This window comes from Protopterus annectens, chromosome 5.part0, assembly GCF_019279795.1.
Source record: "Protopterus annectens isolate FY-2018-M chromosome 5.part0, PAN1.0, whole genome shotgun sequence".
Taxonomy (NCBI): domain Eukaryota; kingdom Metazoa; phylum Chordata; order Ceratodontiformes; family Protopteridae; genus Protopterus; species Protopterus annectens.
The window spans coordinates 1,515,679,561-1,515,697,312 of NC_056735.1; the positions used below are offsets into that span (position 1 = coordinate 1,515,679,561).

Sequence of the window (17,752 nt, forward strand, 5' to 3'; positions counted from 1 at the left end):
ATGAATGTGATTTAACAGAAAGGAAATGCTCAAGGACATGTGACTGTAATTTGGGTTCACACTATTTAATATCAGTAGTGAGTGGTTTTATGTGCCATTATGGTCATTAACATCAAGCTATTTGTGCAAGACTGGAATTCCAAAGTTCATGTGTACCAGCTGTGCTTTGGACCATTCAGCAATCTAATATTTGCTTTACATCATGTCACAGAATTACTTCTTACTGCAATTCCTCATTTTGTCTGTATTCCCTTGTTACGTGTATAACGGAAATACATTTTCCGTGATTATTCATTGTCAACTTCCTAGAAATACCTTGATGTAAATAAGCAATGCAGCTTGGATGTTTTCTGTAAAATGCTGTCATGTTTGCTGAATAATTCATTATTACGAATGTCTTTAAGGATGCTGGTAACTCCACTAGAATGACTGGCTGCATGACATTCCATGATAATGCACCGATTAGCTGATGTTTTTGAAGTGCTAAGATGAGCCTGGTTGACTAAATGTCCTCATTCATGTTTTGGGTTTTACAGTAGACATTCTTCTGTTTGCCTTAGCTGAAAATTACAACTAGCAGTAGGCTGCAGTAACGTATGATGACAAATGTGATTTGGTGCACATTTTATTTGTATTCAACAACAGCATTTCTTACAACTTATTTTGTCCTGTAAGTACTTTGGAGGTTTGGAATTTCAGGGTTCTGCTGTACTTTTTTGTGTGTGATTTTTGTGCAACATTAGCACAGATAGCTTGTTTAATGTTAGCAAGCAGTACAACTTATATGAATTAAAGTATATGGGCTGGCAACTCAACACTGTAAAAACTCCACTGCTAATCATGAGCAGACAGGTGATCCGCTGTGGCAACTCCTAACCGGGAAAAGCTGAAAGAAGAAGAAGTTCATAAGGAGTGCATGGTTGCTATTATTTGAAACAACTATTACCTAATTCTGATGTTTAACAAGTGTTGGATAGTAAAACTATGTCCAGTGCTGTATTTAACACGCAAGACATGTTAAGTAATTTATTTTGAATGTGTGGTATTTGAATAAAAATGCTAAAGAATACATTTCCTGTTTATGTTTTCACATTTTTTACAATTTGTATTTAAGTAAGTTCAAATTCTTTTTTTTCTCTCACTCATTGGTTTGCCGTAATGTTATTTGAACAATGTTGCCACACTTTTTTTCATAGACTGTATTTACAAAGTCTTTGAATGATCACTTGCTTTGTTTTTAGGACAAAATTACAAATTTAGTAGCCTATTAAGTTCTACAGTATGATACTTCACAGGAAGCAGTGTTTTCTATACTTACGTGAATATTTCTGTTTTAAGTTTTATGTACTAGAGCTTTGTCAAGCAACCCAGAGCCATACATTTTGAACCTTTTGTCAAAGTCCCTTTGCTTGTACTTTAGTATTCGGCATCTTCAAAACAAAATACTTCCTTTCTGGCAGATGGCAACCCCAGGGCCATGCACCTGCCATTACAAGCAAGGCATGCTAGTAATCTGTCCTAGCAGCTCTGTTGACAATAGGTTAATGAATGCAAACCATCTGCTTTGAAAATTAAACAAAAATGGGGGAGGGGGTAGAAGGAAACAATGTTTCAGCCACTGAGAGCTGAAGTTAAAAACATAAATACATAAAATAATATTAAAAAAGTACAGTAAATATGTTGGTTCCACATGGAAGGATATATGCAAACTGCTTCATATTTTTCTTGAAGAGTTTTGCATACAAATAAGCACTGGGTTTATTGCAAGTTTCTTTAGTTTATAGAACAATATAATTTCATTCCTGTTAATTTTTTTTTATTGATTGACTTTTGATGACAGTCACTGGTCCAAATTACTGTATACCTCCCCAGTACCCCAGCACATACTCCCAGGTGCCTCAGTGGCCTGACAAAGCTATCTGGTACTTAATGGACCAGGAAGGAGGCAGAATATCAAAAGTCATTTTCTGCAAGCCCTGGAGCTGTGACAGTGATTTGCTCTATGACATTCAGGAAATGTGGAGGGAAGAGATGATGATCCTGAATTCCACTCCCTCATTGATATGCAGTGGAAGAAACAAATGTGTCCCCATCCATTGGAGAGATGGGACAGCTTTGTCAGATCTTGCCTTGTCCCAGGATTTTAAGCAGCTTTGTCTCATCTCTTTCTGTCAATACTATCAGCCTCCATCCAGTAGGTGCATCCACACACAAGTCCCTTTGTGATATTATCAAGGCATTGAGTAGATTTATATGACTGTATTGTTAAACAAAGTTTTCAAAGCTTTTATTAAGAAATGCATTCCACTTAGCATTCCTAATGTGTGTGAGACATCTCTACATTTAAGCTACAGCAAACTATGGAAAGTTCCTGAAGACTGACTGCACATTATCATCATTAAACCATTATGGGGATATTTGACACAGATGTCTCTCCCTAACATGGTATTTAAACATAAACGTATACTAGAAATATATATATCCTGTTTTGATAGCTACTACTTTGCCTGCACTGTATTAACTCTACTTGTTTTAGTTTTCTTTTATTTTTATGATTGCATTTTATGATTATTTCATACTTTACTTCTCTTTTGTTGCATGTTATGTATTACATTTGTGCAATTAACATATCACTCCTTATGCTCCATGTAAACACTGCATTGTATAGAGTCTCACAAAATTTAAAAACAAAAATATATTATTATTATTATTGGAGAGACAGTTAAATTATCAGATATTATATGCATTGGTGAAGTTGTTATACCTGGCTTCTTTTCCTTACTGCATTTCTTTAGCTGCTGCAGAGAGACCACCCCGTACAGTTGTGTGGCACTTCTCTTACCAAGGTCCCACATCAACATGGTTTGCATATGAATTTATGACGAAGCTGACAGAATTAGGCAGATGTTCTGTGCTATGACAATGCATAGCTTATATTTAGGCCCAGTTCTCCCACCCACACCTCTGTACCTTCTCTTTTCCATGTGTTATAAGAATTCTTGAAGCCTCCTGTAGTCTGTTATCACCTTTTCTGTGAAAAAAAAATTACTAAAGTCAGTATTAATTGTTTTTGCTTTCATTCAGCTGTCACCATGTCTGTAATTTTAATTTGCACATTTACTCCCAAACAAATCAGTATCTCAGTACTACATCTGCCCATTCTTTTCAGTTTTCCAGTATGTTTATATGAACCATGCTGACTTAGTCACCATGCTGACTTAGTCTTTAGTTTGATAACCCAGCCCCTACAGCCCTCTCACCAGTTTAGCAATTCCATTGCAGTTTTTTTACCACACATCCCTTTCCCCATGGCATGGCTCAGTGCTCTGCACATGACCTTGCCAGTGCAATGTACAAATTGTTTCTGAAACTGACTCCCAGTGTTTCTGAAACTGACTCCCCTTTCCTGTGTACTTCTCTGTTTTTCTTACCCTTCACCAGTTTCCTTTTGTGCCTTTATTTCAAATAGTGAGTAATTATAACCACTGTAAACTCTTTATGCTCTGTGTTTTTTAAGATTACTTCTTCACATTTCTGCTGCATCTCCTCCATTCACTGAACAGCAGGTATCTCCTTCTAGTCATCAGCATGGTTTCATAATGAAGAGACAGTTTTTTTTTTTATTTCAGTCTATAGCCTTTAATTTCCTTATTATCCTTCTGTGAGTCTAAATATCCTCTGATGGTGAGTCCAGTAGGTCTGTTATACATAATACTTTTATAGACACCGGCATTTAAGTTAAAGCAGCATTGCACCTGTCCCTTGCTGCGGCCACTGTAAGAAGTATGAGGCAGTGAGACGTTTTGGGCTAGGAGTTAAGCAGGGTCTTTATTGTGTCATCATCCATCTTTCCGTCTATTTCCAATACAGTTACTGAGAAGCAGTACCTGCAGTGACAGCTGTAGCATGCAAATCTAAACCTCTCTTTGCTGTCCCTTTGATGTCATCAGAATTGATTCACTATCTGTAGGGATAGCTGTAGATTTCTTATCTTCAATAATGAAACACAGCTGCAAGAGCGCCATTTCCCTCACCACAACTGAAAAATCCAGGTTGTGTTATGAACCTATTGCTGCCAACGTCATACTTTGACACCATGTCCCTTCACTGCTATGACTTATATCAGCTGAGATTCACTTAACTGTTTAAGAGTGGATGCAGATCAGACCTTCACATCTACCTAACATCCCTCAAGGCGAACCCCAACAGTAATGGCTTCAATGGAAGTAGGTACATTTACATATCTGGCTTTTAGTTATTACACTTCTGACTTGGATACTAGCTAATCATTTGGGATTCCTGTTATGTATTTGTCACACAGTCTTTAATGTGTGTGTCACGCAGCCTGTGACTTAAATTTAAGCAATACAAATTTGGTTTGATGTATATGATTCAATGCTGCCCTGTAGCAGCTGATAGTGGCACATTGCAGTAGCAAAGAACAAGAAAGTAAATTAAGGCACACATTGTAACACTTGATATCAAAAAACTGTTTTTTATCCTCAAAACCACATTTTGTTGTAACTATTAAATTTTGTGATTACAGAGTGTTATGGTATGTGGGCTATTTATGACGGAGCTGTACTTGACATGATACGCATGGAAGGCATGGCTTCCTGTAGTAACCTAACAAGAAGGTAATTTATTCCCTTTATTCTGTATCATCACTACCATTTTCTGATGATTTGTGCAGTTTCCCAAACTGGTGCCTCTCTATTCTTTAGTGGGGGCTGAAGACCAAAACAAAGCAGCACTGACTTTCATTTATGAAGCCATAATCTCCTTTTGGCTTTATTAAACAATGGCAGATAGGGCATTGTCACATGATTGACACATGCCATTCATGTTCTGTAAAGTCTAGCACCCGGGCCAGTCTCCTCCTCGGCCTAACCTAGGTACAACTCTGTCTATATGTAAATATATATCTACACACACACACACATATATATATGTATATATATATATATGAGAGGTAAAATGTAATTTTATTAGTATATATAGTTGTCAATAAGTGATTGTTACCTAAATGGCTGATTGCTATCACCAGCATCTTAAATCATTTCCCCAGTTTTATTTTTCCATTACCATGTTTTCTATAATGTCATTTACAGTGCACGAGTGCAGTTTTTAGAGGTACTTAGTTCTCCCTTGCAAGGTTTTTTGTTTTTCACCAGTAGAGTTAGTATTTATAAGTAGAGAGTATGGGTAAAGTCCCCTAATGAAGTGTGCACAAGGTTTATTTTAGGCCATGTAAGTTTTCTGGCTTAGGAGGGTGGTTCTTGATCTCATAAAACAGATTAGTTCAGGTTTGGCAGGCTGAGAGTTGATGAGGCATAGCGGACTATAGATCAGCTGCAGCATTATGAGCCGTGATACTGTAGAAGCTTCAAACTCATTGGTAAGTATTCAGCTCAATAAACTGACTGACCTATAAGCAGTTGTGGCAGTTAATACCTATTAAAGAATAATCTGTTATGCTTGCTTTCCCAATTCAACTGTCGTCACAGCATGTGCAAAGTTCCACATATTCTTTTCATTTAAGATGTAGTAAATGATGGTTCTCCATGTAAGTGACTTGCTTCGGTGTAAGGCCTATCTATAAACAGGCTTACACCAGCAAGCAGATTCCAAAATACCTGCTCTTAGTTTAAGTGTTGCAGTAGAGCAGGTCATGTACACTGAGAGCAGATCTTTTGGAATGGGTCTCACAAAAATGTATGTGGCATTTAAAATTATTCTAAAGTTGTTAAACATCAAGACTAAATAAATGTACCTGGAATTCACAGCACTACAAAGCACAGCAGAGACATGTACATAAGTAGAGTACTACCCATAACCACTTAGTCAGGAATAATATACCAGACTGAGGTATCTGTCACTGTTGTAGTGCGGTCCACTGCCCTGCTTAAGATGAAATCATAGTGTTTTCACTCGGTAGCTATAACAGTAGACTGAGTGTCATTACCATAGCTTGGCACTGAGAGAAATCGGTTCCATAAGAGCTCCCATTGGTGCGAGATTGCCAGGATCAGTGCGTAGGGATGCGGCAGTTTGTGTGTGTTGGGTGCAGGTTTGCCTGCACTGTAGGGGATTCTGTTGTTGGTAGTTATTTTCCTACTGTACATAATGTAGTAAAGGTATTAAAGTGTGCTCTTGATAAATCCTTCAGGGTTTCCATGCTCTGTAGGCCTTTTCCACTATACAGCAAAGACTACAACTAGTGTATTTCATATAATTTAAAATGTGTGTTTTTTTGGTTTTATTAGATTTGCCATTTTGCAGTCTTCCTTCTTACTTTATCAGTATTACTTCATTGTTGTGTCATTTTATGTTGATATTAGGCAAAAATGTGGACATTCTGTAAAAATCTGGACATTTTAGAGTTATGCCTTATTCCATTGCTCAAGATGCATGAAGCTTTCCCAGAGAGGAAAAAAAGAGTATGCCCCTTTTGGTATGTACCTCACAAGACATCTACAACAACTGGAAAGGCTGCAAAAATACCTCACAAAGAGGATTACTGGCCTCAAACAGATTTTATGCAGACAGACTCAAAAAAACTCCAGCTTTACTCCGTCGCATATCGCCTACTCAGAGGCGATCTCTGTCTAACATACAAAGCTATGTCAAACCCAGAGCTGTTGGGACATGCTCCACTTAAAGAAATCCCAATCCCTCCGAGCTACACGCTCTAGGGACCTAAACCTTGTCAACACAATAAACAGAACATGCTGGAGGGATAGATTCCTATCCCAGAGACTTCCCATAGGAACAGACAACCTATCTATGTCAAACAGAGCTCCTCATTAGCACTCTTCAAGAAAAATCTTGATGATTGGATGGGTAATAGGAAATTCACCCCGGGGATCACTTCTGTGGTTCTGCTTGACAGGGGCACAGGAAAATAATTTTTTTTGGGTGGCGAAAGAGGGTACCTTTTTGACTAGGCTTGTATAGGCCCCAGGGCCAATAGCCTAGTACCTACCTATGAACCTATCCATTGATATGATTGTATGGTTGTTTTTTTTTCCCCAGAAAAGGCTATAATCTGAATTCACTGTTTCTTTTCCTATGACTTTTGGATATTCCCTTGTTCCATACCTCTCAATAAATCTGGACAAAGCCTGAAATAATTTATGGACAAAGGCCTCAAAACATGGACAGATTTTAAATACTGCTGTTATAAACTTAGAAAGTTGATAGATTGAACAGGATTTGTCTTCGCATACATTTTGTAAAGTATGTGTAGTCTGAAACTCAAATGTATGTCATTATTTAGTGACTTCAATCCTCAGTGATTTTCCAGAAATCCACAAATTTTATGAGGCACATAAAAATATTAGGCAAAAATGTGGACATTCTGTAAAAATCTGGACATTTGAGAGTTCTGCCTTATTCCATTGCTCAAGATGCATGGAGCTTTCCCAGAGAGGAAAAAAGAGTACCTGTTACGTTGTATAAGCATACTCTTGTACAGTGTGTGTGTGTGTGGTTGTTTTGCTGTTGAATTTGGCAATGTTTTAGACTTTCAGAGACACTCAGGATCAGTTCCTGTTTCTACTTGCTAGCACAGCATTGTATTTTTTTCTCAGTTCCAGTAAATCCTAAGAAGCATTGGACTATTAAACTTAGTTGTTTTTATTGTAGAGTCCACAGTTTCTGAGAAGCCTTATGAGATACATGGACTTCGCAGAAAGCAAGCAAACATATACAAAGTTCTGGCAGTTAAGTAAAAGATAATCTTCCATGCATGACTAGACCATGCAAATTCTGTCACTGCACAGGCAAAGGGATATACATCATTTGCATTTTGTCATGGTCTCATACTAAATAGAGTAAACAGTGGCTTTGTAGCCTTAAAAATCAACAGATAAAATATATATCCTTATTGCTGTCACATGAATGTTCATTCATCCCTGAAGTGTATACAAGAAATTGCCTGAAGTAAAAGAGCATCGTCCACATCCATTTGTGTAACCTAGTTGATGGCTCCATCTTCTTCCCCATACCTGTGCATTTTTATTACCACAAACCATTCTGTCACAGCTACAGTGAATGCATTTGGGTCTTACCCATTAATCCCTGGTATGTCACGTAATGCTGCACCATAATATTTGCAACAGCATTTATGATCAATGTTATGTAGTCCATAAGGGAAAAGACACATACAAATTGTTCCAGCATCTAGTCTGCACCAGTGGCATAGAGGGATAAGGCATTTTGCCCATTTTATAAATTATTCAGACTGCAGTTGTCATAATAGCACCTTATGAAGAACCAACTTACGTTAGTCTTCCTATTAAATTTCTGGTCTTAGAGAATGACACTCTAAAATTGTGTGGTCCTGTCTATTTTATGTGTGTGTGTGTGTGTGTGTGTGTGTGTGTGTGTGTGTGTGTGTGTGTGTGTTTGTATTGCAATTATTCCTGCTTCATATCACAAGTGGAATTGTTTTCCTTCCATGAAAACAGAAAGAACATTCTGTGCTTTGTTGTTTGACTCATAAACAAGAAAGTATGTAGAACATGTAACTTGAGTCTGTAATAAATAAGCGCCTACATTTGTTTTCATGAAAATTATTCAGCAACCTTAGCACTTTAATCCAAGTGTGAATTAATGAAAATAATAGAACAGTTTTATTATTTAAAATTAAATAAAGTAGTAGAGCAACCTTACTAAGCTGCAGTTGTCATAAATGTGCCTTATGAACTAGTGTATGCATCATAAAGAGGACACGTTAGAGGGGATAAATCAGACATGTTGGGGTCTCGGAGACTACCCCGTCTGTGGAACAGGCTTCCCATCCACTTGAAGTAGAGTTCTTAGCTAACCCAATTCAGTCATAAATTGAACCATTGGATTGGGAATCTGAAATTGACCGCTGGTCTAGCACTTTCTGTTAGACAGAGATAAGCTGTAAATGCTTGGCCACCCATGCCCAAGCCTACATATCTTCCCCTTAAAGTAGCCCTAGGGTAACATAACTTGTTGGACACTTTTGGGAATCATGATTATGCTTAAAAGGCCCCATGCAGGAGTTAGTGTAGTAATCACCTACGATTTTAGAGAGTACATTTATTGTTATAATATGGGAGGAATGATGTCATTGTTATGTGCTGATGCTATAGTTGTACTGCCTGTAATGAAACATGCAGTGTGCACACACGCACATATATGTAAAATACATGGTGTGTTCTGGTATTTCCTCTTTCAATTAGAAAGGGATTAAATAAGAAGTGCTAATATATTCAGGTTCCTATACTTTGGGTTTTTTGTCTCGTCTTCTATTTTTTTAAGGGTTTGGATTTTTGTTTTCATTTTCATTATTCCAGCATTGGCAAGGAGATTTCAGCTCATTCTAGGAGGAGATTCCAGCTGGCTCTAGCCTTTCTCCAGGGTGGCTACTGCCACTATTTTGGAGCAGCTACTTGGAGGCAGCTACATACTTTGAGTTCAGTACATACTCCTTCCTCTCTACCACCTTCCTCTACTCTAAATCTAGGCTGCTTTTTTTGCCACAGCTATTTTGTAAGGCATGTTGACAGCTCCTGCATCCTTACAGCTGCTTTGCCTCTCTACCTAGGGATTCTACCCTAAGCCAAGGAATGCAGAAATGTGAAATGAAGACACAGTACAGTTACCTTTTGTACCTACCATAAGAGGATCCACATTGCTGCAGTCAATCCAGTCCTCCCCTCCTCCCCTCCTCTGTGTTGGGGGGGTGGTGTGGTGGGTTAGGCTATATTCTTGCTTTTCTCCATGTACTCACCGTTTCTGTTTTTTCTTCCATGCTTGTGATACAGTGCAGAGTTTTCTTAAGGTCCAAATGTGAATATGTATGATCATGGTGTGCTCCTTAAGTGAAAATGTCCTTGGAAAGAAGTGTTACGGTTTTCTTCATGTAAATTGCACCTTTACCAAATATACTGCTAATGTTGCTATGCATAGGAGCTGGGCTTCCTTCCTGTCTGCATGCTCAAAGCTTTCTGTCCTTGCCTAGCTGCATCTTTTTGTAGTGTTGATAGTCCTGTATCTCCTTTTCTCTTCCTTGCCAGCTCTGAATAGTAAAGCAGGTTGCAGTGAATTGTCTTGCAGCATGAAAATGAACCAGGTTATCACACTCTGAAAAAGTGGGCTTCTGCTTTGATACCTGACTACCTATTTTGTACAGATGCTTCTTAGTTATTTCTTTTAAGTGTGCCTTGTTAAAAAGTTAAAACTTTATGCATCCTCCATGTTGATGACTTTATTTCATGCAACAACAATAGAATACACAAAGGGTTAAAATGGAAAATGTATACTTATTTAGTAATACTTTATTATTATTATTATTATTTTTATTGTTTTTACTTATGACAATGTTTTGATTTACCAATTCATACAGAATATTTTTGTAATGCAAGTGGATAGTGCTAGAAATGCCTAAGGCTACTTTAGTGTCACAGTGTGTGTCTGTATACGTGCATTTCCTGCTCAGTGTACTTGCCTAACAAGGAAAGAATGAAGTATGCACCCACCTGTAATTACACTGGTGTGACTTTCTACAGAGTTCAAAGAAAGGAATAATATGTGCTATAGTCATATTTCACATTCTTAACAGACTGGAAGTAGAAACGGTTATGCATAGGGTGGTTGGGGACATCTTATCATTTGTAAGAAATAGAAAAACAACTTTAATGGCTTACATAGCTTTTAATGTTCCTAAAAAGTGTCCTCATTCAGCACTAGACATAACTAATAAATGATGCTGATGAGAACCAATTATACTTCTCACTACTAATTGTGTTGGGCGGGTGGGTAGCACAGGGTGCATTTCTCCTATCACTACACCTTGCACTATAGCACTGACATTTTCTTGGAATATGCCATCACCCGTCTATTACCCCGCAATATTGAATACTTCCCACAACTACTTGGTCCTGTATTGCACTCAACATATCTCTGCTAGGACAAAATGTGTAGACAATTAGTCATTCTGCTGCTGTGTCTACTTGTATGCAGACGAGAATGCTGTGATGGCTTCCCTACACCTCTTTAAAAGCAAATTGGAAGAGGTTCCTGCTGGTCGACTTTAGCTTGCTGAAACTGAGCTAATTGTTTGCCATTTTCCATACAAGATTTGTTTTCAGAGATTTCTCATATCTTATTATTTTATTTTATTGCAACTTTGGAAGGGAATCTGTGTAAGCTCTAGGTCTGACAGTAAGGCAATGCTTGCAGTCAGTATTTTCATCAGTCTGAGCACCCCGGCACTTAATCTTGGTGTACCCCAGCACTTAATCTTGGTGAGCTGGTTCCTCAACAAGTCGTAACCGCGGAGTCATAGTGGAAGTCGTTATAACTTCTTATACTCTGCAGACAATTCAGCTTAGATATAAAATGGCAAAAGTCAAAAGCACAGCTGCTGATAAAGACTTGGTGTATGTTGGAAATGTGCACGGAGGTAGGCATGTGAACTTCTGGTCTGGAGGCAGTCGTCGCTGTATGGTTAAGATCTTCACCTTATACATACAAAGTACAGGGTTCGATTCTCACCTTGGTGACATTGGTTAAGCTTAATAAAATTGCCTGCAAGGGCAGCTAGCCTGGTACTTCCCTATAAATGTATAATGGATGTGCTCAACCCATTAGTTTGCATAGAAGACCAGTGCAAATGTATATATTTCTGTTTTGTTGGTATACAAAAAAGATATATTACTCAGTAATGAACATATTTATTTGTTTGCTTATTTTCTTCAGTAAAGTCCTTTTGTGAATTGTTTCTATAAGGGTAGTAGAATCTGTTCTTAAAAGGTGAAAGAAACACCTCTGCAGTGCAGTAACAAGAGGGGACTAGCATCTGAATGGTATTTTTTTATTTAGAGTTTTAGTTTGCATTCTATGTAATTGTTTCCTTGCATTTAAGGTTTAGGCGCCAACTTATTGCAAGGTTAAGGGGAGGAGGAATAGGGGTTGTTCCCTACAAAACACTGGTCGCATCACAAATATGTTATGGGCAGATTCAGAATAGCTTCTCCAACACCAAAAAAGCCCTAAAATTAAACTGAAGCAATGAATAAATAAATCATTATTAAATATTACATTGGCAATCATTAATCCTCCTTTTTTAGGCACACAGATTAGTTGTCTGTTTTTTGGCAGTGGAAAAGTCTCAGCTGATTGTTCAACTTACTACTTTCTCTACTACCAGGTAGAACTGCACTGTTGGTATACAGAAAAATATATATTGCTGGAGATAAGAAAAATGTATCTACTGCACAATTCAACACTGTAATCTTATGTACTGTATGTTTATGAAGTCAGCTCAAACGTCAAGGAATCTGATTAATAACAGTGACTAAAATATTTGTTGTACCAGTTCTTAAGTACAATAACATGGAGTACATTGTATGTGTAACAGATGTTACAGCACTCCTAAGCACATATGTCACTCACACAGTGGGTTCCTGACTCAACCAACCATGTTATACAGTAATATTTGCTTATTTCCTGCCCGTGTGTTGTTGGTGATGTAAGCACTCATGCATATGCATGTCTGTGCACATATGGTTAGGTCGGTGGCTGTCATAAACACACATTAAAAAATGATTGAGAAAAAACAGTGTTCTGGATTATATACTGCCATTTGTCCAGCTTATGGTACAAACTAAATTCCTAAAACATCCAGCTAATGGTATAAAATAAATTCTTAAAACTTGAAAAACTATGACCAGTGTTATGTGTCCATATGAAGTTTCAGGGCAACTGGTGGCATCGGCTTTAGGCGACGGCCACTATTGAGGTGACATCCCAACCCCCATCATAAAATCTGAAATGTATTTTTTGTTTTGAGCAGAGTGACACTTGAATCTGTACATGTGGTTCATAGATAGATGAAACCTGAGTATTTTAACTTTCAGAGTAAAAGTATTCATTATGTGTGTTATTCTATGAATAAGCAACCATGTGTACTATTTGCTCTGTGTATCATTTAAATACAAATACATAGGGTAGGGCAGAATGAAGGGCTAGCTACCCTAGGCACAGACACTTAGGGGCCAGGACTGGCATCGTAGAAGAGGTGCTGATTTGTCGCTGCAAGTGAATGTGATTATCAGTAATCATTTACGTAACCACAATTAATATTGTATCTCTTAACTGATTTAAAAGATTGCCTTCTTTGTGTTTGTGTGTGTGTCTGTATGTGCAAGTAAGTGTGTCTGTTATGTGTGTGTGTGTGTGTGTGTGTGTGTGTGTGTGTGTGTGTGTGTGTGTGTGTGTTCGTGCATGCAGTGTAGAAGTGGACCAACTTATTTTGGTAGGAATGCATATTAATTGAATATGAAAATGAGAAATGCATTTTTACAACTAACGTTTTCATTGATTGAAGTGTTCTGACACCAGCGGGTTCATAGAATACTGGTATTAAGTGAGTTTTCCCTTTTTTCTCTGGTATTGTGATAAATCCAAGTTTATGGTGTATGCAGTTGGCTTCCTCAGGTAAAAAGCACTGTAAAAGGAGAAATTAAGTCTGTTTTAACTGTATTTCTACAGTTCAATAAGTATGTATTCAATAATTTTGTGATTGGAACTGCATTCTATTTAAGTTCAGTTCATCAAATTTTAATCATACAAACATAGCAACCATTTCCCTGGAGCTGAAAGACATTTTTATTTTGGATGATTTTTTTTTTTTTTTCTCCTCAACTTTAGTTGGGGAGAGTGCCTATAAAAATGCTACCTGTGGTCTTTATTTTAATTTCTGTTGTAGTTTCTTGGTTCTGCATAGCTTTCCTATTTTCCGACATATATTGATTGCATCCTGAATGCAAACAGAAGTAATATGGATGACAAAAGTGTAGGACAATGAGGGTTTCTGGTTGGAACTGAAAAGTGCAAAAAAAAAATCAATTGCCAGTTTGTTCGTTCATTCATTCATTTACTCATTCATTTATGTATTTATTTAATTTATTTTAGATAGACATTCCAATTGGATACTAATAGTAGCAAGCCATTACTAGCAAACAAGTTGTACTGTGGCTTATGGGGAAGGAGCTACACAAATGTATTATTAATATTCTCTACAAGCTTGTAGTCAAAGCTTTGAACACAAATTTACATATTGCTGGGTAATGTGTAAGTATAGTGTCTCCCTCTCTCTCTCTTTCTCTTTTTCATGAGTTGCAGTGGACTCCAGAGTGACCATGCAGAAAGCCACTACTGTCCATGGAGTTTACAAGACAGCAAGAAAGACAGGAGTAGGATTCCAATTTCATCCGTATCCCCCATGCACACCACTGCTCTCCCTACTGCATGTCTTTGGACTGCAGGAGGAAACCAGTGCAAACACAGAGTGAATATGCAGACTCTGCACAGAGGGCTTCCCAGCTGATAACTGAACCGGGCATTGTTACTTTGAGGTGACAATGCCACCAATTGTGCCAAGAGGCTAACAAAATCGATGATGTTTTAAGAAGTATGTAAACTTGCAAAAGTGTTTGCCACATGAGTGTGATAATTTTGTTCACATTCACTCAGCAGGTGCACTTTGAGTTGAATGAGTTTTGCATCTTCCACTCTATAAAGATCTCTGTAACCTTTAGTTATATGTTCAGTGAATATAAGCAAAATATAAAACAGCTTTTTTTCTCATACAGGTAGACAACATATATTTCTGTGTCAGTTGTGCCTTATTTGTGTTGCACATTATAAATGGTAAAGTGCAAAGTTAGATATGGTAGTGCCATCAGATGTATAGATCTTCAGCAGGACTCTTGAAACATATACTAAATACTGATATTTTGTGTTCACCAGTTTTGAAGTATTGCAGTAAAATATAAATCCAAGTAAATACTCATGAAGTTTTGAAATATTTCCTCAGTGTTGAGAAAACTGTTAACATTCACTTCTTGTTTTGTTTTTCCAGAATGAAGGAATTGAATTGATTACTGGGACGTTACATCCTCTTGTAATAAAAAGTACTGAACAACGTTTATCAGGCTGCTCAATATGTAATTTATAAGAAGCTGCTCCATGTTTACTTTTCTTGAAGAGGAAATCAGTATCAAAGATGGTTTTCGCACTGTGTCATACAACAGGTCTGCAAGAATGGGAACACATGCTGTTTCAGTTAATTCTAAAACAGTTTCTGTCCTGCTGCTCTCCAACATTCATCACTGAACTACTCTTTTACATGGTAAATTATACTTTGTTTTGTAACCTAGTTTGCCTTTATTTCACGGGCTCCAAGGCCATTGCCTTCATCTGCTTTTAGGACTACAGACCTACAGGTGAACTGCAGTCATCTTCAGGTCATGACATTCTGGTAATGCCTGCCATAAAAGTAAAGTCTGCTGTTACTGGAACCTTTTTGATTGACTGATAGTCCTACCTCAGTTTGAGATACAGCCAGGTTTTTAAGAAGTTCAGGGCATTCTTTATTTGAATGCTGACTGCTGGATGTCAAGTCTTAATCCTTATAAAGCTGATCCTCAAGGTTAAAATGCCGCTTAGATTAAACATACGACATGCTGCTTGACTGTGATGGGATATGATATATATTAACAATTATCTGAACAGTCTGTAGGCAGAAACATTAAACAAGAAACATTTAAGTTTACAGTTCAGATTGCATACCTTATCCCTATCCAGTTTTATCAAAAAAATGACACTTTAGCAGATCTTTTTGCAAAGTTCATCAGTTTACACTTTTTGCCAGTGAAATGTTTAGTGAAAACCCACTAACAGAGTATGTTAAATGACTAGTACTACTGAAGAAAATACATGTATCCTCTCTCACTGTGCCTCAGTTTTGTATGTTGCTTAAGACATATGAATAACAAGTACGTATACAGGAGTTAAATGATTAAAAAATGTAATACACAGCAGCTTGTTCTACCTGATGACATAGGGGATTATTACTGTTCCTGCATATCAGTGAAAAATGATTTGGTCGAACATTTGTTGTTTAAGATGTTTTAAACATTCTTTGGTATTGCTTTCTGTCTGCCATTTTGACAAGGCCTACAGTATTTATTGAGAAAAATGATGGTTACAATTTCTGCTTGTGTAGTGTACAAGGACTTCACTGTAGCAGCTGGAAAATCAGGCTGTCTATTACCCTAGCTGTGTTGGCTGTACACTGAATTAAGGTGCCTGTGAAGTTTGTGAACACTGAATTCCTTAAACTATTTAATTCTAGAAGGAGAGTGTGTACTGTAAACAATGTACATGTAAATATATTTATCTTTTAGAAGGAAAATTAGAAGCAAGTCAATGTCTTACTGATTAATGTTACAGCAGCAAAAGTCTTCCTGCTACATTTATTACATCTATTTTGGGATAGCGCATTGTATTATAAGACAAACATGAATGTACTATACTCTGTAATGTAATTTCTTTGAGTCTTCGTTTCAACACAACAATGCAATGGCAAAATAATATTTGTTAAATTCCGTTCAGTATTTTGCCTAATCTTGTATACACTGTACAAAGAAATTTTTAGGAAATGTTATTTACAGTTTGAAATAAGGTACTGGATATTTGAAACATAGAAAATATTTTGTAATAGATTGCTACATTACATTCAGGATGAAATAACTTGGCTTCTTTAGAAATTCCTCTTGCATAGACTGTATGTCCCTATCATCATAAAAAATGGTTACTAATACTGTAAGATTAAAACAAACTTGTTAAGTAATACAGTCAATATAATGTACGTTTCACAGAATGCATATGCAATATTTACTTTATTAACTTAGTTTACAGAACAGAACCAAAATTTATAAATTCACAATGTTTTGTTTGCAGAAAAGAAAGAAAGAGAGAGAAAAAAATTATCATGGTGTAAATTTACTTTTTATACATTTTGCCTGACTTGTACATTTAACTATTTTCACTATATCAATCTTAACAGATGCTAAGCAGTGTTTTATTTGGGGATATATCTTTATATGTATATATGTATTGTTTATTGATGTTAAAATATTAAATATTATATTTCTTGCTATTGTGATATGACAAGAGAAATAACTTATCTTGCTTTGACTTCCAGTGTACATGACATATATGCACATTCTCATGCACAGGCACACGTTTGTGTATGTATGCGTATGTATTATATGTAATGGCACTGGGAAAAAAACTGAAGTAGGATAGTGCTTTGTATTTAGTCTGTAATAATTATGGATACGCTCTTGATAGCCATATGCAATAAATTAAATTATTTATGAAAAGGAACAACCTTTTTATGTGTTGCATTTTGCACCACTGTTTCTTGTTTGCAGATTCCTTTTGGAAAATCAAAGATGAATGTCACTTTAATTCACTCAAGTTAAGTTCTAATCTTTGTTGGAAAAACAAAATATGTTTTATGTTTGAAGTCAAAATCCTTAATATATTTGGACAAACCTTTTAAAATAACATCAGAATGTTTTTTTAATGAATTGGGTGCATCTTCCTAGTAAACACTTTCAAATAAATGTATTTTGGAACAAGTAAATTCATGGCTTTTGTTTCAGTTTCTTATGTGACCATTGTTTGTGTGCTTTGTGCTCTTTTTACTGCTGCAGACTGTGTTAATATGACAGTTTCATTTGCCCATATCCTCTGTGGTAACCTTTTTGGGTATTCTAGGTAAAGGGCATATGCTGTGTTACAGACATATTTATGTGATATCTAGGTGCTTCAGGCATCTATGTTTGCGATATGAACTGGTCTTGGGGCTGACCTTAACAACTGTAGAGCACAATCTGGACTGTTTTGCTGCCCCCTC

General features: G+C 36.8%; 1 protein-coding gene across 3 annotated transcripts in view; it reads left to right on the forward strand.

Moving 5' to 3' along the window:
• Window positions 1–17,479, forward strand: part of IRS2 (insulin receptor substrate 2) — a 47,481-nt gene extending 30,002 nt beyond the window's left edge. For all 3 annotated transcript variants that reach the window (XM_044071325.1, XM_044071326.1, XM_044071327.1), the window contains one exon: window positions 14,906–17,479. In XM_044071325.1, coding sequence (XP_043927260.1) covers window positions 14,906–14,910 — 5 coding nt within the window. In that variant the 3' untranslated portion in view covers window positions 14,911–17,479. The remainder of the gene's footprint in view (window positions 1–14,905) is intronic.
• The last annotated feature ends 273 nt before the right edge of the window (window positions 17,480–17,752 follow it).